Raw genomic sequence first — 22,930 nt, forward strand, 5'->3', positions numbered from 1 at the left:
AGAGCCAGTTTGGTGGTCACATATTCTTTCAGTTTCTGTCTATCTTGGAAGCTCTTTATCTCTCCTATTCTGAATGAGAGCCTTGCTGGATAGAGTATTCTTGGCTGCATGTTCTTCTCATTTAGGACCCTGAATATATTGCCAGCCCTTTCTAGCCTGCCAGGTCTCTGTGGAGAGGTCTGCTGTTAACCTAATATTTCTCCCCATATAAATTAGGGATCTATTGTCTCTCTCTGCTTTAAGGATTTTATGTTTCTTTGGAATTTGCAAGTTTCAGTATAAATGTCTAGGTGTTGAACTGTTTTTATTGATTTGGGGATGACTCCTCTATCTTCTGGATCTGAATGCTTGTTTCCCTCCCCTAACTAGGGAAGTTCTCAGCTATGATTGGTTCAAAGATGCTTTCTGGCCTTCTGTCCCTCTTGGTGTTTTCTGGAACCCTAATAATATGTAGAGTCTTCCTTCTGGTACTGTCATTTATTTTCCTTAAGTTTTCCTTATGGTCTTTTAATTGTTTTTCTATTTTTTCCTCAGCTTTCATTTTCTTCCTTGCCATAAAGTTGTCTTTTATATCGCTCACTCTTTCTTCCACCTCATTAACCCTTGTCATCAGGACCTCCAGTGTGGATTGCATCTCATTTACTTGATTTTTTAATTTTGGCCTGATTAGATCTAAATTCTGCAGTCATGAAGTCTCTTGAATCCTTTATGCTTTCTCCATAGCCACCAATAGCTTTATAATTGTGCTTCTGAATTGGATTTCTGATATCAAATTGTAATCCAAATTTGTAACTCTGGAAGAGAGTACTCTTTCTGATTCTGTCTTTTGTGGTGAGTACTTCTAGTCATTTTGCTCAGTGCAGAGTGGCTGTATGAGTGTGCTGAGTCAAGAATATCAACCAAGACCTAAGTAAACTTCAGCCTAGATGATTCTGATGAGGTCAGAGACTGGAAATTGAAAACAAAAATCAGAATGAAATAAAACAAAAGGACCACTAAAGTGAACAAATTTTAAAACAAAGTGTTAAAAAATAAAAGATCAAGAATCTCAAAGAAGAAAAAAAAAATAAAAGAGAAAAAAGCAAAGAGAAAAGAAGAAAAAATAAAAAAGGAGAAAAAAGGGGGTTACTAGGAGATGGTGGTGGTGACGAAATTGTAGTGGAGGGAGAATGTCGTCTATCTGAGGGATCCTAGGGGGTAATCCTCTTGGTTCTGAGTGTATTAAGTTCTGTATGTTAGAAGATGCTCAGTCCCAAATTTATAAAGCAGAAATACCTGTAGAGAGCCCCAGCATTGACCACCAAAACATAAATGAGATAAAAGAGGGGGGCAGTTGGGAAGGAAGAGAGAATATAATCTCACAGAATGAACCAGAATGGTATTCCACTTGGTTTGGGTGCATGCTGGTTATGTTTAGAAGGTGGTAACTCCTGCCATTGTAGAAGAAAATGAGGCAGAGAAAACAAAAAACACAAAACAAAAAGAACATATCTTGTATATCTCCCAAAATTAAGTTGATTATGTTGAAGGGACTCCAGAAGTGGAAAATATATCTAGGACCTGTAATTGCAGAAATATGAAAGTCAAAAAGGAAGAAACCTCTAGTTCTATATACTGTAAATCCCTCAACTTTCCCTGGAGTTTTCCAGCGCTGCTTGGTCCAGAACTTGCTCTTCATCTGTCCTTCCAGCTGGTCTCTGGGGGCGGGGCCTGCTCTGCTGATTCTCAGGTGTGTGTACCTGGGGAGATGCCCCACCCCCTGCCAGGTGCTGGGCTCAGTGGGAGCTGCGTACCCTGAGGACCCGGTCTCTGCCCCACCGCCAGGCACAAGGGGATGCCAGGAGGAATACCAACACTGTCGGCAGCCAGCTCCCCTGGGGAACACCCCGCCGCTCCCAGTCCGCCCTGGCCCAGGTGCTCCCGGGGAGGGGTGCTGACCCGCACACTCCAGGGCGCCAAGCGACAGGGGAGGCTCGCTGCCCTGGGTCCTCCCCACTCTCAGTTGTGCGGGGGCGGGGGGGGGCGTGCAGGATTCCCTTGGTTCTGGGGCTCGTGGGCTGGAATCGCGGTCCCGCCGTGGCTCCCGAGGCCGCGGGGTGCAGACACCTCCGGCCGGAGCTGCCCGCCTGACCACCCGGCCTCTCCCCGACGCCCCACTGGGGCGCCCAGGCCTCCCAGAGATCAGCCCGCAGTGTGTGCTGAGCTTTCCCCCGGGTGCACTTCCTCTCTTACTGACCCCGGGAATCTGGAGGCTCCCCCGCCCCTCCCACGGTCCTGCCCGATTTCCCTAAGTGCTTTTCCCTCCAGGAGGAATCTGGTGCTGATTTTTTAAGTTTCCCTCTTCTCCTGGGCTGGGCTTTCCTGCCTGCCCCTACCCCATTAGCCTGGCTCCTCGCGGGGCCCCTCCCTCACTTGATTCTTTTTTATTTTACTTTTGTCTGCAAAAACCTTCTCTTTGTAGCTTCCGACCATTCTCTCTTAAATCTCAGATTGAATTTGTAGGTGTTCAGGATGATTTGAAAGTTATCCAGGTAAGTTGGTGGGGCCAAGTGAGGTGGGGACCCTAGTCCTCCACCATCTTGCCTCTATTTTATTTTTGTATATATGTTTTTCTTTCCTTTCTGGGGATCTTGTTTCTTTTAATAAGCAGAACAAAACGCACTCAAGATCTACTTATTTGTTTCATTCTGTTTTGTTTCTTCTTTGAATTTTTCTTTAAAAAAAGATTTTATTTATTTATTCATGAGAGACACACACAGAGAGAGGCAGAGACATAGGCAGAGGGAGAAGCAGGATCCATGCAGGGAGCCTGATGTGGGACTCGAACCCAGGACTCCCAGATCATACCCTAGACAGAAGGGGAGTGCTCAACTGCTGAGCCACCCAGGCATCCTGAATTTTTCTTATTTTATTTTGTTTTTGATTTTTTCTATTTTTTTCTATTGTAGTTGTTATTACTGTTGTTTCTTTTTCTTTCTTGTATTCTTTTCTGGACAAAATGACAAGACAGAGAAATTTACCCCAAAAGAAAGAACAGATTGTACTCACTGCCAGCGATTTAACCAATATGGGTATAAGATGTCTGAACTAGAATTTTAAAAAATGCTTGTATGGGCGCCTGGGTGGCTCAATCAATTAAGCAACTGCTTTTAGCCCAGGTAATGATCTCAAGGTCCTGGGACTGTACCCTGCATTGAGCACCCTGCTGAGCAGGGAGTCTGCTTCTTCCTCTACCTATGCCACTCCCCCAATCCCGCTGGTGCTCTCTCTCTTTCAAGTAAGTAAATAATGTCTTTGATGGTGAATCAAGATGGCAGAAGAATGGGAGACCTTATTTCTTCTGATCCCTTGAATTTAGCTAGATAACTATCAAATCATTCTGAACACCTATTAATTCAATCTGATATGTAAGAAAAGAATTGATGGAATTCTACGAATTGAAGAGACTACTTTTTTCAAGGTAGGAGTTTCAGAGAAGTGAATTCAAGGGGATATATAGGAATATATAGAGTGGAAGGTGGGAGCTTTCCAGAAACAAGCTACCAGAAAGAGAAGTAGCCACAGAGCAGAAAATCAACTTTTACATGTTTTTTTTTTTTCCAGTAAGAGAGATCTTTGCCTGAAAGATGCTTAGGTGGCAAAGTGGGCCAAAATTTTAGGTAGGAAATGTGGTTTCAGGATCCCTGCAGTCACAGAAAAAAAAATGGGAAAGCCTGATCCAGCAGAGTTACCAAACATTGGACTGGGAAACTAGTATCAGTCAGTGAGATCAGAGCAAGTTTCTGGGGTTGGTTAGCAATAAACAGAAAACCCCCCACGCAATTGGGCAACTGCTCTCCATGTAGGGGCTCTGTAAAGTGCAGAAACTTAGTGGCCCTCCACTTTCCCCCAATGGGATAGGTTGCAGGTCCACACCACAGAAATCTCCAGAGTTTGGCACACACACAAGTGAAAATTACTTATCCCTGAGAGTTTGCTGAACTACCAGCTGTGATCTTTCAGCTCCAGGGCAAGAGATCCAAAGCGGCCATTTTAATTTTCATCTCCTGAAAAGGCCCAGAAAGCCATCAGGGAACAAAAGCCACAAAGAGGAACCAGAAGCAGCTTACACTGAGCCTGGCCCTCTGGCAAGGAAAGTACAACACAGCCCAGGCAAACACCCCAGAAAATCAGTGCAACAGGCTCCTCCCTGAAAAGACAAGCAGGATCCTCAGTGGACTACCAAATTTATAGATCATTCAGAAATGCTGGGACATCTGTACTCCAATGTTTATAGCAGCAATGTCCAAATAGCCAAACTGTGGGAGGAGCCTAGATGTCCTTCAACAGATGAATGGATAGAGAAGATATGATCTCTATATACAATGGGATATTACACAGCCATCAGAAAGGATGAATACCCTTTGATGTGGATGGAACTAGAGGATATTATGCTGAATGAAATAAGTCAATCAGAGAAGAACAATCAGCATATGGTTTCACTCAAATGGGGAATATAAGAAAGAGTTAAAGGGATTATAAGGGAAAGGAGGGAAAATGAGTGGGAAAAATTAGAGACAAACCATGAGAGACTCAGAACTCTGGGAAACAAAGGGTTGTGGAAGGGGAAGTGGGTGGGGGGATGGGATGACTGGGTGATGGGCACTGAGGAGGGCACTTGATGGGATAAGCCCTGGGTGTTATACTATATGTTGGCAAATACAACTTCAATAATGTATGTATTTATTAAAATATATATTATTTATAATATAAATATATTTATTTATTGTAAATATATATTTATTAAAATATATATATTAAAAGAAGAAAGAAAGAAAGAAGAAAGAAGAAAGAGAAAGAAAGAAGAAAGAAAAGAAAAGAAAGAAAGAAAGAAAAGAAAGAAAGAGAGAAAAGAAAGAAGAAAGAAAGAAAGAAAAAAGAAAGAAAGAAAGAAAGAAAGAAAGAAAAGAAAGAAAGAAAGAAGTTCCTGCACTAGGAGAAAATAGTATATAGAATTAAAGTCTTTTTTACATGTGTCTTTAGTCTTTCAGTTTAAATTTCCTGTTTCTTTTTCTTTTTTTCTTTTCAAATAGTTTCTTTTTTATCAACTCTTTGTTTTTAAGTCTTTTTAACTTTCATTTCTACATTTACATTTTATAGATATATCCTTTTTGGCTTTCTTTCTGTATTTAATTTTATTTTTGTATATATATATATATTTTAAAGTAGAACAAATCAAATAAACTAGGTGCTGATTATTTGGAAGAATTCATAAGATCAATAAATCCCTAGCCAAACTTATCAAAAGGAAAAAGGAGAGAATCTAAATAAATAAGATCACAAGTAAAAGAGGAGAGATAACAACAAACACAAAAGAAATACAAACAATTCTAAGAGAATACTATGAGCAACTATATGCCAACAAATTAGGCAATCTGGAACAAATGGATGCATTCCTAGAAACATTTATACTACCAAAACTGAAACAGGAAGAAATAAAAAACCTGAACAGACCCATAACAGCAAAGAAATTGGATCAGTAATCAAAAATCTCCCAACAGGGATCCCTGGGTGTCAAGGCAGTTTAGCACCTGCCTTTGGCCCAGGGCGCAATCCTGGAGACCTGGGATCGAGTCCCACATCAGGCTCCCTCCATGGAGCCTGATTCTCCCTCCTCCTGTGTCTCTGCCTCTCTCTTTCTGTGTGACTATCATAAATAAATAAAAATTTAAAAAAAATCTCCCAACAAACAATATTTCAGGGCCAGATGGCCTCACAGTGAAATTCTAATAAACATTTAAAGAATTATTTATTCTTTCAATTATTCTGGAACTGTTTCAAAAAATAGAAATGAAAGGAAAACTTCCAAAGTCATTTATGAGGCCAGTGTTAACTTGTTCCCAAACCTAGACAAAGACCTATAAGAAAGGAGAATTACAGACTAAAATCCCTGATGAACATGGATACAAAGATCTCACCAAGATATTAGCCAATAGGATCTAATAGTACTTTAAAAGGATTATTCATCATGACCAAGAGGGATTTATCCCTGGGCTGCATGGGTGGTTCAACATCCACAAATCAATCAACATGATATACCACAATAATAAGAGAAAGGATTAGAACCATGTGATCCTCTTAATAGATGCAGAGAACACATCTGACAAAATACAGCATCTTTTCTTGATAAAAACCCTCCAAAATGTAAGGATAAAGGGAATGTAACTCAACATCATAAAAGCCATATATGAAAGTCTCACAGCAAGTATCATCCTCAACAGGGAAAAACTAAGAACTTTTCCCCTAAGGTCAGGAATACAACAGGGATGTCCACTTTCATCACTGTTTTTCAACATAATACTGGAAGCGTTAGCCCCAGTAATCAGACAACAAAAATAAATAAAAAGCATCCAAATCAGCAAAGAGGAAGTCAAATTTTCACTCTTCACAGATGACATGATTCTATGTAGAAAACCCAAAATATTCCACCAAAAAGTTGCTAGAACTAATACAGGAATTGAGTAAAGTCACAGGATATAAAATCAATGCACAGAATTCAGTTGCATTTCTATACACTAACAATGAGGCAGAAGCAATAGAAATCAGGGAATTGATGCCATTTACAACTGCACCAAAAACCTTAAAATACCTAGGAATAAACCTATCCATTGAGGCAAAGTATCTCTACTTTAACAGCTATAGAACAATTACAAAAGCAATTGAGGAATACATAAAGAAATGGAAAAACATTCCATGCTCATGGATTGGAAGAACAAATATTATTAAAATATCTATGCTACCCAAAGAAATCTATACATTCAATGCAATCCCTATCAAAATACCACCAGCATTTTTCATAGAGCTGGAACAAAAATCCTAAAATTTGTATGGAACCAGAAAAGACCCTGAATAGCCAAAGGAATATTGAAAAAGAATATTAAAGCTGTAGGCATCACAATCTCCCCCTTCAAACTTTTACAAAGCTGTGGGCATCAAGACAGTATGGTATTGGTGCAAAGACAGACACACAGATCAATGGAACAGAATAGATAACCCTGAAATTAACTTAGCACAATATGGTCAACTAATTTTTGAAAAAACAGGAAAAACCATCCAATAAGAAATAGTCTCTTCAACAAATGATATTGGGAAAATTGGACAGCAACATGCAGAAGAACGAAAGTGGACCACTTTGTTACACCATACACAAAAATAAATTCAAATGAAAGACCTAAATGTGACACAGGAATCCATCACAATCCTAGAGAACACAGGAAGCAACTTCTTTGACCTAGGCTGCAGCAACTTCTTGCTGGGCATGTCTCTAAAGGTAATAGAAATAAAAGAAAAAATGAACTATCAGGAATTCATCAGGGTAAAAAGCTGTTGTACAGCAAAGAAAACAGTCAATTAAGACTAACCTATAGAATGGGTGAAGATATTTGCAAATGTCTTATCAGATAATGGGCTAGTATCCAAAATCTATGAAAAAAAACTTATCAAACTCAACAACCAAAAAAAAAAAAAAAAAAATCCAGTCAAGAAATGGGCAGAAGACATGAACTGACTTTTCTCCAAAGAAGACATACATATGGCCAAAAGACACATGAAATAGACTAGGACTAAAGACGTCCTTAACTTACAAGGGAAAACCCATTAGACTGGCTGAAGACTTCTGTATAGAAAGCTAGAAAACCAAAAGGAACTTGCATGACATATCCAAAGGACTGGATGGGAAAATATGCAGCCAAGAATATTCTATATACAAGGCTGTCATTAAGAACAGAAGGAGGGATGAAGAGTTTCCCAGAGAGATAAAAACTAAAGGAATTCATGACTCTTAAAACAGCCCTACAAGAAATATTAAAGGAGATTCTTTGATTAGAAAGCCAAATGTGACAAAGACAAGTATGGATCAGAGAAAATATTCAGAAACAATGACAGAGCAAGTAATGCTATGGAACTGAATACATATCTATCAATAATTACTTTGAATGTAAATGTACTAAATGCTCCAATCAAAAGACATAGGCTGTCAGAATTAATTTTTTAAAAGATTTTATTTATTTATTCATGAGAGGGTGGGGGGAGAGAGGGAGAGGCAGAGAGACACAGGCAGAGGGAGAAGCAGGCTCCATGCAGGGAGCCCAATGCAGGATTCGATCCCGGGCCTCCAGGATCACACCTTGGACTAAAGGCGGCGCCAAACCGTTGAGCCACCCAGGCTGCCCCAGAATTAAGTTTTTGAGAAGACCCATCTGTATGCTTCTGGCAAGAGATTCATTTTATACGTAAAGACACTGGCAGATTGAATGTAAGAGGATGCAGAAACATTTATCATATGAATGGCTATCAGAAGAAAGCAGAGTAGCAAGATTTTAGTAGAAAACTGGACTTCAAAACAAAGTCTGGGGATCCCTGGGTGGCGCAGCGGTTTGGCGCCTGCCTTTGGCCCAGGGCGCGATCCGGGAGACCCTGGATCGAATCCCACGTCGGGGTCCCGGTGCATGGAGCCTGCTTCTCCCTCTGCCTGTGTCTCTGCCTCTCTCTCTCTCTCTCTCTCTCTCTGTGACTATCATAAATTAAAAAAAAAAAAAAAAAAAAAAAAAACAAAGTCTGTACCAAAATACAAGAAAGAGCACTAAATCATAATAAAATGGGAAAGTCTAACAAGAAGATATAACAATTGCGTGTATTTATGCACCCAATATGAGAGCACCCAAATATTTATAAAAAATTAACAACAAACATAAAGGGACCTATTGATAATTATACAATAATAGTTGGGGACTTTAAAACCTCACATTGATGGACAGATCATCTAAACAGAAAATCAACAAGAAAACAATGACTTTGAACTACACACTAGACTAGATGGACTTCACAGATATATTCAGAATATTCCATTCTAAAACAGCAGAATACACTTTCTTTTTAATGCACGTGGGAAATTCTCAAAAATAGATAACATACTAGTTATCATGTACTGTGTAGAACATGAGAGACTCCTAACTCTGGGGGTCGTGGAAAGGGAGGTGGGCAGGGGGTGAGGATGACTGGGTGATGGGCACTGAGGGGGGCACTTGATGGGATGAGCACTGGGTGTTATGCTATATGTTGGCAAATTGAACTCCAATAAAAAACAAAACAAACAAACAAAAAAACATACTAGTCACAAATCAGGCCTCAACAAGGACAAAAAGATTGAGATCATTCCATATACATTTTCAGACCACAACGCTATGAAACTTGAAGAAAACCACAAGAAAAAGTCAAAAAAAAGTCTGAAAAGAACAGACTACATGGAAATTAAAGCTACTGAAAAATGAATAGGCAAACCAGGAAATAACAGAAGAAAAAAAATACATAGAAAGAAATGAAAATGAAAATGCAATGGCCCACAGCCTCAGGATGATGCAAAAGTGTTCCTAAGAGGGAAGTAAAGAGTAATGCCGGCCTTCCTCTAGAAGCAAGAAAATCTCAAATAAACAACTTAACCTTATACCTAAAGGAGCTCAAAAAAGAACAACAAACAAGCCTATAGCCAGCAGAAGAAGGGAAAGAATAAAGATTAGGCAGAAATAAGTGATATAAAAACTAATTATAATAATAACAATAAAACCAATCAATGAAATCATTGGAGCTGGTTCTTTGAAAAAAAAAATAATAAAATTGATAAATCCCTAGCCAGACTTACCAAAAAAGACAAGAGAAAGGACACAAATCAATACAATCACAAATGAGAGCATAGAGATAACAACCAACACTACAGAAACACAATTATGAGAGAATATTATGAAAAACTATATCCCAACAAATTGGATAACCTGAAATGGTTAAGTTCCTAGAATATAAATTAGCAAAACCAAAACAGGAAGGAATTGAAAATTTGAACAGACCAAATAACCAGCAAAGATATTAAATCAGTAATAAAATATCTCCCAATAAACAAAAGTCCAGGGTCACATGGCTTCACAAGTGAATTCTACCAAACATTTAAGGAAGAATTAATAGCTGTTCTTATCAAACTATTCCAAAAATTAGAAATGCTATGAAAACTTCCAAATTCATTCTCTGAGGTTAATATTAGCCTGGTACCAAGAACAGATAAAGACTCCACTAAAAAAGAGAACTATGGGTCAATATCCCTTATAAATACAGATGCAAAAATTCTCAGTAAATTACTACCAAGTGAAATCCAACAGTGCATTAAAAGAATCATTCAACACAATCCAGTGCGATTTATTCATGGTTGTAAAGGTGGTTCAATATTCACAAATCAATCAATGTGACACATCACATAAATAGGAGAAAGCATTAGAACCATATCAAAAAAAATAGAACCATATCAGCCTTTCTTTTTTTTTTCATCAACCTTTCAATAGATGCAGAAAAAGCATCTCACAAAATTTAACATCCACTCATGATAAAAAGGTTCAAGAAAGTAGGCTTAGGAAGAACATACTTCAACATAATAAAGGCCATCTATGAAAAAGCCACAGCTAATATCACCCTCAATGGGATAATAAAAGTTAAGAGCTTTTCCCCTATTATCAGGAAGAAGACAGGGATATCCACTCTCATAATTGTTGCTTAATATAGGATTAGAAGTCCTAACCACAGCAATCAGACAACAAGGAATAAAAGGCATCCAAACCAGCATTAAGGAAGTCAAACTTTCACTATTTGTAGATGATATCATACTCTATGTAGAAAAAATGAAGGACCACCAAAAAATTGTTAGAACTGACATACAATATCAGTAAAGTCACAGGATACAAAATCAACAAGCAGAAACCTGTTACATTTCTATTCTCCAATAATGAAGCAGCAGAAAGAAATCAAATAGTCAATCTCATTTATAATTGCAGTGAAAACAATAAGATACCAAGGAATGAACCTCAAGAAAGAAGTGAAAGACCTGTACTTTGAAAACTATAAAACCCTGATGAAGAAGATTGAAAATGACACAAAGAAATGGAAAGACATCCCATGAGCATGCATTGGAAGAACTAATATAGTTAAAATATCTATTGTGCCCAAAACAATCTACACATTTATTGCAATCCCTATCAAAATGCCAACAGCATTTGTCACAGAACTAGACTAACCTATCTTAAAATCTGTATGGAACCACAAAATAAGCAAAGCAACCTTGAAAAAGAAAACCATACCTGGAGGCATCACAATTCTGGACTTCAAGTTATGTTACAAACAGTAGCCATCAAAACAGTATGATACTGGCACAAAAATAGACACATAGATCAATGGAACAAAATAGAAAACCCAGAAATTAACAAACAACTTTTTGGTGAATTAATCTTCAACAAAGCAGGAAAGAATATCCAATGGAAAAAAAGACATTCTCTTTAACAAATGGTGTTGGGAATACAGGATAGCCACATGCAAAAGAATGAAATTAGACCACTTCCTTACACCATATACAAAAATAAATTCAAAATGAATGAAAGACCTAAATATGGGTCAGGAATCCATTAAGATCCTAATGGATAATATAGACAGTAACCTTTCTAACATCAGCTCTACCAATGTTAGATATAAGGCACAGGAAACGAAAGTAAACATAAACTATTGGGACTTCATCAAAATGAAAGGCTTCTGCACAGCGATGGAAATAATCAACAAAATGAAAAGGCAACCTATGGAACAACAGAAGATATTTGCAAGTGGCATATCTGATGAAGGGCTAGTATCCAAAATATATAAAGAACCTATAAAACTCAACCCCTGAAATGCAAACAATCCAGTTAAAATTGAGCAGAAGACATTAACAGACATTTTTTCCAAAGAAGATATCCAGATGACCACAGGAACATGCAAAAATGTTCAACATTACTGATCGTCAGGGAAATAAAAAAGTGCAATGAGATATCACCTCACACCTGGCAGAAGAGCTTAAAATAACAACATAGGAAACAACAGGTTTTGGTGAGGATATGGAGAAAGGGCAGCCTTCTTACACTGTCAGTTGGAATGTAAACTGGTAAAGCCACTCTGATAAACAGTAATGGAGATTACTCAAAAAGTAAAAAAATAGAACTACTCTAAGATTCAGCAATGTACTATTAGGTATTTACACAAATAATACCAAAATACTGATTTGAAGGGATATATGCACTGCAATGTTTACAACAATACTATCAATAATAGTCAAATTATGGAAAGAGCCCAAATGTCCATCAACTGATGAATGGATAAAGAAGAAATGGTGCATATATATAGTGGAATACTACTCAGCCATTAAAACGAATGAAATCTTGCCATTGCAATGACATGGATGGAGCTAAAGAGTATTATGCTAAGTGAAATAAGTCAGTTTAGAGAAAGACAATACCATATGGAACTTAAGAAACAAAACAAATGAACATAAGGGGAAAGAAGTGTAGGAAACCAGGAAACAGACCATTAACTATAGAGAACAAACTGATGGTTACGAGGGGAGTTGGATGGGAAGATGTGATAAATAAGTGATGGGGATTAAGGAGGGCACTTGTATTTGATGAGCACCAAGTATTGTACATAAATGTTGAATCATTAAATTCTACATGTGAAATTAATATTACACTGTGTGTTAACTAACTAGAGTTTAAATAATAGCTTGAGAGAGAAAATATGTGATATATATATGAATATCATTTATATATAATGGGATATATATATAGCAGAATATATATTATTTATATATATTAGAATATTACTTGGCCATGAAAAAGAATGAAGTGTTGTCATTTGCAACAACAGGGATGGATCTAAAGAGTATAAAGCTAAGTGAAATAAGCCATTATGAGAAAAACATGTATGATATGATTTCACTTATATTTGGAATTGAAGAAAAAAAACACACACAAAAAAAAAGACAAGCAAAAAATAGACTCCTAAGTACAGAGAGAAAAGTGGCAGTTATCAGAAAAGGAGTAGGGGAAACACATGAAATAGGGAAAAGGGTCTAAGAGTACATTTATCATTATAAGAACTGAGAACTGAGTAATGTATCAAATTGTTGAATCATATTGTATACCTGAAATTAATATAACACTATATTAATTATACTTTGATAAAAACAATTAAGTGAGTATAGTTAAGCCTTGAATTCCAATACAGGAGAGAAATTATGCTTTTTTAAAATCTGGGCATCTTGGGCCCCTGGGTGGCTCAGTGATTTAGCATCTGCCTTTGGCTCAGGTCATGATCCGAGGGTCCTGGGATGGAGTTTCACATGAAGCTTCCTGAAGGGAGCCTGCTGCTCCCTCTGTCTATGTCTCTGCCTCTCTGTGTGTCTCATTAATAAATAAATAAAATCTAAAACTAGATATTCACACATATTGATGGTTATAGTATAAATTGGCATAATATCTTTATAGAGTGATTTGGTCATTATGATAAAATTTTAAATTGTGTTTAATTTCTGACCCAACATTTCCATTTGTAGCAAAGTATTCAAACATATACATGAAGAAGCACATAGATATTCAATGCAGCATTATACAGAATTCAGAAGAAGAAAGGAGGAGGATGAGGAGATGGGGGGAGGGGTGTGGAAACAGAAGTTACCTTACTGCTACCTAGAAGGGATCAGTTATTGAAGAAAAGTACTTTCAGGGCAACCCCTGTGGTGCAGTGGTTTAGCGCGGCCTGCAGCCCGGGGTGTGATCCTGGAGACCCCAGATCGAGTCCGATGTCAGCTCCCTGCATGGAGCCTACTTCCCCTCTGCCTGTCTCTCTGCCTCTCTCTCTCTTTCTGAATAAATAAATAAATAAATAAATAAATAAATAAATAAATAAATCTTTTAAAAAAGTACATTCATAAGAGCTCTGTACCTGGAAGTAGGGAGCTATTAAAAAGAATAAGGTTGGAGGAGGGGGAAGATAGTGGAAAAATAGGGGTCCTCAATTCACCTGGTCCCGCGAACTTACCTAGATAACTTTCAAAACATCCTGAACACCTACAAATTCGACCTGAGATTAAAGAGAGAACAGCCGGAACACTACAGAGAGAAAAGTTTTCACTTCCAACAAGGTAGGAAGGTGAAAAAATAAAAAATAAAATGAAATAGGATAAAGTGGGGGAGAGAATAAAATAAACTGAAAAAAAAAATGGGGAGGCTAAAGCAGAGGAGTGAAAGCCTCCAGGGCAGGAAAGCCCAGCCCTGGAAAAGTGGGAACTTAAAAATCCTCATGGGAGTTTTCCCTGATGGAAAAGTGCTCAGCAGGGAAATCAGGCAGGACCTCAGGAGGGTCAGGGAAGTCTCCAGATTCCCCAGGGGTCACTATGAGAGGAGGAGCATGGGGGGAGCTTACTGCACACCTACAGCCCATCTTGGTAAAGGGCTGGAGTGCACAGCTCCCTGGGGCATTGGGGAGAAGTCGGTGGGTCAGGCGAGGGCTCCAGACAGAGGTGGCTGAGCCCCAATAGCCACGGGGCCATGCCCTGGGAGCACGGGTCCAGCCCACAGGCCCCGGATCCCAGGGTGCCGAGCAGACACAGCCCAGGATCCTGTGCTCTCCCTGGGACAGCAGAGGTGGGGAGGGCACAGGACAGTGAGGACTCTCCTGTTGTGGGGCCCCCGAGCTGGGCAAGTCAGCAGGCCCTGCCCCCAGAAGACCAACTGGAAGGACAGAGGAAGAGCAAGTTCTGGACCAAGCAGCACTGGAAAGCTTCAGGACTGAGGAAAAATAATATATATAACTAGAGGGTCCTTATTTATATTCCTTTTATATTTCTTTTTAATAATGACTTGTTTTTAATCAGACTAAAAGTTTCCAATATTTATTGTCTTTTCTCACTTTAATATTTTAACAGCTCTTTAAGTTTTTTTCTTTTTGACTTTCATATTTCTACAATTACATGTATTAGATAGATTTTTCACTTCTAGATTCCCTTCAACATACTCAATTTAATTTTGGTAGATATACAAGATATGGGTTTTTATTTTGTGTTTTTCTTTGTTTTTTTTTTCTGCCTTGTTTTGTTTTACAATGGTGGAAGTTAATACCTTCTAAAACATGACCAGTATGCACCCAGAACCAAGTGGAACACTGTGCTCATTCATTCTGTGAGATTGGATTTTCTCTTCCTTCCCATTCTGCTCCCCTCTTTTATCATTTTTATGTTTTGGTGGTCAATGTAGGGGCTTTCTATAAGTATTGGTGGTTTATATAAATTTGGATTGAGCATCTTCTAACATACATAACAAAATACACTCTGAACCAAAAGGATCACCCTCTAGGACCTCTCAGATTGACTACATTCTCTCTCCACTACCACTACTTCACCATCACCATCTCGCCAGCCCCCCCCCTTTTTTTTTCTCTTTTCCCACTTTTCTTTACTTTTTCTTTTTCTTTTTTCTTTTTCTTTGTGGGTTTTGGCCTTTTATTTTTACTACTTTGTTTTAAAATTTATTTTCCACTTTAGTTGTCCTTTTGTTTTATTTTGTTCTGTTTCTCTTTTTTAGCTCCTGGCCTCTGACCTCTTTAGAATCATCTAGGGTGCATTTTACTTAGGTCGTGGTTCATATTTTTGACTCATCCCACTCATACAGCCACTCTGCACTGGACAAAATGACTAGAAGGAAGAATTCACCATAAAAGAAAGAACCGGAATAATGCCCTCTGCCACAGAGTTACAGAATTTGGATTTCAATTCCATGTCAGAAAGTCAATTCAGAAGCACAATTATAAAGCAAAAAGGAATCTAGAGACTTCGTTACTGCAGAATTGAGATCTAATCAGGCTGAAATTAAAAATATATTAAATGAGATGCAATCCAAACTGAATATCCTAACTACTAGAGTTAATGAGGTGGAAGAGAGAGTGAGTGACATAGGGGACAAATTGGTGGTGAGGAAGGAAGCTAGGAAAAAGAAAAAAACAATTAATAAGCCATTAAAAGGCTTCAGGAAATAAATGATAGCCTGAAAAGGAAGAATTTACATATAACTGGGGGTCCAGCGGATGCTGAGAGGGAAAGAAGATCACAAAGTATATTTGAACAAATCATAGCTGAGAACTGGGCTAATCTGAGGAAGGAAACAGGCATTCAGATCCAAGAGATAGAGAGGACCTATCCCCCCAAAGTCAAGAATAACCATTCAACACCTCACATTTAATAGTGAAACTTGCAAATTCCAAAGATAAAGATCAAATCCTTACGCAGAGAGACAAGAGATTGTTAACTTATATGGAGAGAAATATTAGATTACAGCAAACCTCTCCACAGACACCTGGAAGCCATAAAGGGCTGGCAGGATATAGTCAGGGTCCTAAATGAGAGGAACATGCAGCCAAGAATACTCTATCCAGCAAGACTCTCTTTCAGAATAGAAGGAGACAGCTTCCAGGACAGGCGGACACTGAAAGAATATGTGACAAGCAAACCAGCTCTGCAAGAAATATTAAAGGAGGACCCTGTAAAAGAAAGAGGAAACCCAGAGAAACAATCCACAAAAACAGACTGAATAGGTATTATGATGACACTAAATTCATATCTTTCAATAGTTACTCTGAATGTGAATGGGCTAAATAATCCCATCAAAAGATAAAAGGTATCAGACTTGATAAAAAAGCAAGACTCATCTGTTTGCTGTCTACAAGAGACTCATTTTAGACCTAAGGACACCTCCAGACAGAAAAGGAAAGGGTGGAGAACCATTTACCATTCAAATGGTCCTCAAAAGAAAGCCGGGCTGGCAATCCTCATAGCAGATAAATTAAAGTTTATCCCAAAGACTGTAGTAAGAGATGAAGAGGGACACTATATCATACTTAAAGGGTCGATCTAACAAGAACACCTAACAATCATGAATATTTATATCCCTAAAATGGAAGCTGCCATATTATATCAAACAATTAATAACCAAAAGTAAAGACATACTTAGATAATAATACACTAATTGTAGGAGACTTCAACATGGCACTTTATGCAAATGACAGATATTCTAAGCACAAAATCACCAAAGAAACAAGGGCTTTAACTGATACACTGGACTAAATAGATTTCACAGATGTATACAGAAAGTTCTCTATTTCCTTCCCAATGCAACTGTATACACATTCTTCTCAAGTTCACATGGAACTTTCTTGAGTACAGACCACATACTGGGTCACAAATCAGGTATCAACCAATACCAAGAGATTGGGCTTGTCCCCTACATATTTTAAGACTACACTGCTTTGAAACTAGAACTCAATCTCAAGAAGATATTTGGAAGAAACTAAAACACATGGAAGTTAAAGAGCATCCTGCTAAAAGATGAATGGGTCAACCAGAAAATTAGAGAAGAATTAAAAAAGATTCATGGACACGAATAAAAATGAAGATACAACCATTCAAAATCTTTGGGGTACAGCATAAGTGGTCTTAAGAGGGAAATACATTGCAATACAAGTCACTCTGTAAAAATTGGAAAAACACAAATACACAAGCTAACCTTGCATCTAAAGGAATTGGAGAAAGAACAGCAAGTAAGGCATTCACCAAGAGGATGAAGAGAGATAATAAAGATTTAAGCAGAACTCAGTGAAATAGAGACCAGAAGAACTGTAGAACAGATCAACAAAACCAGGAGTTGGTTCTTGGAAAGAATTAATAAGATAGATAAACCCCTAGCAAGCCTTATAAAAGGAAAGAGAAAGACTCAAATTAACAGAATCATGAATGAAAGAGGAGAGGTCACAACCAATACTAAGGAAATACAAATGATTTTAAAAATGTATTAAGAGCAGCTAGTGCCAACAAATACAGAAATCTAGAAGAAATGGATGCATTTCTAGAAAACCACAAATTACTAACTGGAAAGGAAGAAATAGTAACATGAACAGGCCAGTAACCAGTGAGGAAATGAATTAGCCATCAAACACCTCCCAAGACATAAAAGTCTAGGGCCAGATGGCTTCCCATGGGAATTCTATCAAATGTTTAAAGAAGAGATAATACCTATTCTAAAAAAGATGGTCTGAAGGATAGAAAGGGATGGAATACTTCTAAACTCATTATATGAAGACACCATAACCTTGATTTCAAAACCAAAAAAATACCACATAAAAAAGGAGAATTATAGACCAATGTCCCTGATGAACTTGGATGCAAAAATTCTCACCAAGATACTAGCCAATAGGATCAAACAGTACATTAAGAAGATTATTCTCCATGTCCAAGTGGGATTTAAACCCAGGATGCAAGGTTGGTTCAACACTCATAAAACAACAGGATAGATTATATCAAAAATAAAATAAAAAAAAAAAAAACAAGAACCATATGATCCTCTCAATAGATGCAGAGAAAGCATTTGACAAAATACAGCATCCATTCCTGATCAAAACTCTTCAGAGTGTAGGGATAGAGGGACATTCCTCAACATCTTAAAAGCCATCAGCAAATATCCTTCCCAATGGGGAAACACTGGGAGCCTTTCCCCTAAGATCAGGAACACGACAGGGATGTCCACTCTCACCACTGTTATTCAACATAGTACTAGAAGTCCTCGCCTCAGCATTCAGACAGCAAAAAGAAATAAAAGGCATTCAAATTGGCAAAGAAGAAAGTCTAACTCTCCCTCTTTGCAGATGATATGATACTGTACATATAAAACACAAACAAACAATCCAATCATGAACTGTGCAACAGATATGAACAGAAATTTCACCAAAGAAGAAGGCCATGGCCAACAAGCACATGAGAAAATGCTCTGCATCACTGGCCATCAGGGAAATACAAATCAAAACCACAATGAGATCCCACCTCACACCAGTGAGAATGGTGAAAATTAATAAGACAGGAAACAACAAATGTTGGAGAAGATGGAGAAAGGGGAACCCTCTTGCACTGTTGGTGGGGATGTGAACTAGTGCAGCCACTCTGATATACTCTGTGCAGGTTCCTCAAAAAGTTAAAAATAGAACTACCTTACAACCCTGCAATTGCACTACTAGGGATTTACCCCAAAGATACAAATGCAGTGAAACACCGGGACACCTGCACCCCAATGTTCACAGCAGCAATGTCCACAATAGCCAAACTGTGGAAGGAGCCTCGGTGTCCATTGAAAGACAGATGGATAAAGAAGGTGTGGTCTATGTATACAATGGAATATTTCTCAGCCATGAGAAAGGTGAATCACCACCATTTGCTTTGATGTGGATGGAACTGGAGGATATTATGACGAGTGAATTAAGTCAATCGTAGAAGGACAATCATTATATAACCATACGAGGAATATAAGAAATAGTGAAAGGGATTATGAGGGAAAGAAGGAGAATGAGTAGGAAAAATTAGAGACGGGTACAAACTCTGAGAGTCTCCTAACTCTGGGAAATGAACAAAAGTTTGTGGAAGGGGAGATGGGCAGGGGTTGGGTAACAGGGTGACAAGCACTGAAGAGGGCACTTGATGGGTGATCACTGGGTGTTTTACTATATGTTTGCAAATTGAACTTCATTAGAAACTAAAACAAAAAGCAAAGAATAAGGTTGATCTGTTTGGTGGTCTGAAAAGTTGTCCAAAAATTAGTTATTGCTGAGGAAAAAACAAACAAACCTAGATTGAGAAAAGTTTTCTCTTTCCTACTGTTTGAGCATGATATTTTTAATATTTAAATGTGAGAATAAACTAAGTTGCCAATTGCAAAAGCGTTAAATAAAATGGACTGTAAGATTACTTCCTAAAGTGTGTATCACAAGCATTTATGTATCAGATTTTATCAGTTTGACTATTGGCTTTTGGCATCCCTTCTAATTCTAACATTTTATTATTTTAATATGATGTAAACAAAGGAGTGTTCACCATGATTTAATGCAAAAGTGTAGCCAAAGATAATATGGAATGGACATAAGTCAGTGGTTTCATTTCTGAATCATGAATTTGACAGTAGTTTAAAAAGCAGTGAAGATGAAAGGTGGATCAGTTGTGATTTTAAAAGTGTGACTGATAGAAAAATAAAGATTGTATAAGCCATTCCCTCCAAAGGAGTATCAGTGAGAAGGAGAAAAGGAAAAACATTGTATTTTGGATATAAAGAAAGCTGCATGTTTGGAGGAAGAGAAAATACCAGGAAGAGAGGCATTAGTTATTAAGACATAAATGAACACTATCTAACATAGATCAATACTCATGTATACATTTGAAATTCTGCTCAAAAAGAATTCTAAAGCCAAGTTTTCATCTATTTTGACATACTACTCTCTGTTTTAGTGTAAATTTTTATGTGAATTATTATATGTTGTCCCTGGCACAGAGGCTCATCTTAAAATGAAACTTAGCAAAGAAATAAACAAGTAATCACCCAATCACTTCCTAAAATGATTTCATTTAAAAGTTATTATCATCACATAAATTTCTACAAGTACATGCATCAAAATAATACTCTTCACCTAAGAGGAGGTTCTTGAGTTTATTCTTTGGTGTTAAATAGGAATACTCGTTTGCACTACTAAAACAGTCTGCAAACTCGAGAAATAAGCAACAGTTATTTAAACCATCATTGATATTTAACTCCAATCAATATAAAAGTTAATTCATGTGCAAACATAACAAACATGAGTCTTTATCATCTAGGCCTATATTATTTTACTGAGCCAATATTTTAAAAATACCCAATCTCATTAAAATACAAAATGAAAAGTTCTATTTGAAAGATATACTCAACCATATCTTCATCATGGGGTATTTGTATGGGCATACACATTGGTTTTTCTGCCATACCAGGCTGAAAGCTGAAAATGAAAAAACAAAAGTCTTTTAAAAATTACTTTAGAATGCTAGATACATTTAATATATTTTTATATCAGTAAGGGAGTCTAATAGGACATTCAGATTTTGAATTTCGGTCCACACAATTGATCAGTTTTAAATTGTGGCTGTTTTGCTAGACAGGATCCTATCTAATAAATAAAATGTAATATTTAACTTACACTGTATATGATACATTTAATCATAAACATGCAAAATCATCCAAAGAAATGTAAACTCTCTTTTGAAATCAAGACAACAGGGAGCATTCTTATTTAAAGTACTATCTGGGTGCAAAATAGGTAATTTTGCTTTAAAATGTGCTTAAAAGAACCAGGAAAGCACATAATTACCTAACTTTCTACAGTAGCTTACCAGGGAAGACTAAGGTGCCACAGGATACTTATGCAACAAGAATTGGGAAAGAAGAGCTGATAAAATCTAAACAAGTCCCTTAGTGAACTAAATTAATAATAATTGTCATTTATGAAGCTCTTGTGCACCTAGCATTGTGCTGGTGCTTATGTGCTTCAGCTCCTTTAATCCTCATAGTAGGTAGATATATACATATTTTGTTGCCATATGCCAAGTGAGAAAATTCAGAGTCAGAAAAATTAAGTAACTTACTTGCTCACAATTTCAACTACGCAGCAGACACAGGTCTGAACTGACTTCAAAGCTGGTGTTCTTTCTACTGTCCCCAGTTATGGACCAAATATTAATTATGTTTGCAACACTGTTTGCAACTCCCTGGAACAAGGGAGGAGAGGACTAACGTGCATGTTGTGCTGATTTCTAAGCAGAACTGCCTGAGAAGGACATGCTACCCTACTTTTGAGTCAGCACAAAGATATAAGAATATGAGGAATGACTTAAAAGGAAATATTATATACAAATATAGAAAAAGAAAAGCAGAACCAAAGACTATCTCTGTACCATGGTTTCTTCACTAATAATCCTGAGGATTATTTCTCTTTTGTATGTATATTAACCTCATTTTTTCTTTTATACCTAATATTGTCCTCTAATGCAGATAGATAATGTTCTGTTTTATGGTATGATTTAGTCCAGTATATATGTAGGTTCTATCTGACTTAGCAGAACTTTAATGATAGGTATTGCAGTGATTTCCACTCTTTAATTGCAATGAACAACACATATCTAAACCACTAAAAATAAGTGTTTCTTAACTTCTTCTGCCTAATCTTCCTCAGAATTTGAAATAAATTAATATAAATTCAAGTATCTCAAGTTTTAGTTAGGCAGACGAAAAAGTTCTGGAGATCTACTCTATAGCATGGTGATTATAGTTAATAATACTGTATTGCATACTTGAAATTTGTTAAAAGAGTTGTTCTTAAGTATTCTTCACACACACACAATGGTAACTGTGAGGTGATGTATATGTTAATTAGCTTTATAGGGATAATCATTTCACAATGAATATGTATCTCAAAATATCATATTGTGCACCTCAAATATATAGTTTTTATTTGTCAGTCACATCTTAATAAAGCTTTAAAAAAGAGACAAATATTTTCAGAAAAATAGCATTTCTAACTGCTATGTTTTTGTAAGCCTATACAAGATGGCCTGAAAACTAGAGATACAAGTTATCTTGCATTTTTTTTAAAGATTTTATTTATTTATTCATGAGAGAGAGAGAGAGAGAGGCAGAGACACAAGCAGAGGGAGAAGCAGGCCTCACGCAGGGAGCCCAACGGGACTCGATCCCAAGTTCCCAGGATCGCGCCCTGGGCCAAAGGTAGGCACCAAACCACTGTGACACCCAGGAATCCCTATCTTGCATTTTAAAACCTAATTAACCTTAAACAAATTAGAGCTTACTTATGTCACATAAGCCTTGAGCAAAAATTCTCAAAGTATGTTTCCTAAGACTCTGGGAATCACTGACACTCTTTCAGAGAATTCATAAGGTCAAAATTTTTTCTAATGATATGAAGGTGATTTGGTTTTTCTAATGTGTTGACATTTGCACTGATGGTTCTAAAGCAATGGTAGGCAAACCTGCAGCTACTTTAATCAAGGCAGTGGCACCAAACTGTATTATTAGTCATTGTGTTAGTCACTTCACACATTCACAGAAAAAGAAATAGAAGGTGAATACCCATAAATATTTGTACTATACAAATATGATGGATGTCTTAGGTAAAACAAATTATATGATTGTGAGAAATAACTCCT

At 37.3% G+C, this 22,930-nt stretch overlaps 1 protein-coding gene across 1 annotated transcript in view; it reads right to left on the reverse strand.

The window, feature by feature from the left end:
- The window catches only part of SEPTIN14 (septin 14), an 85,617-nt gene extending 64,085 nt beyond the window's left edge, over positions 1-21,532 (reverse strand). The window contains exons 1-2 of the mRNA XM_025986424.2: positions 21,353-21,532; positions 20,643-20,709 (exon numbers count right to left, since the gene is read on the reverse strand). Coding sequence (XP_025842209.2) covers positions 20,643-20,696 — 54 coding nt within the window. The 5' untranslated portion in view covers positions 20,697-20,709; positions 21,353-21,532. The remainder of the gene's footprint in view (positions 1-20,642; positions 20,710-21,352) is intronic.
- Positions 21,533-22,930: the final 1,398 nt, after the last annotated feature.

Source organism: Vulpes vulpes, chromosome 5, assembly GCF_048418805.1.
Source record: "Vulpes vulpes isolate BD-2025 chromosome 5, VulVul3, whole genome shotgun sequence".
NCBI lineage: Eukaryota > Metazoa > Chordata > Mammalia > Carnivora > Canidae > Vulpes > Vulpes vulpes.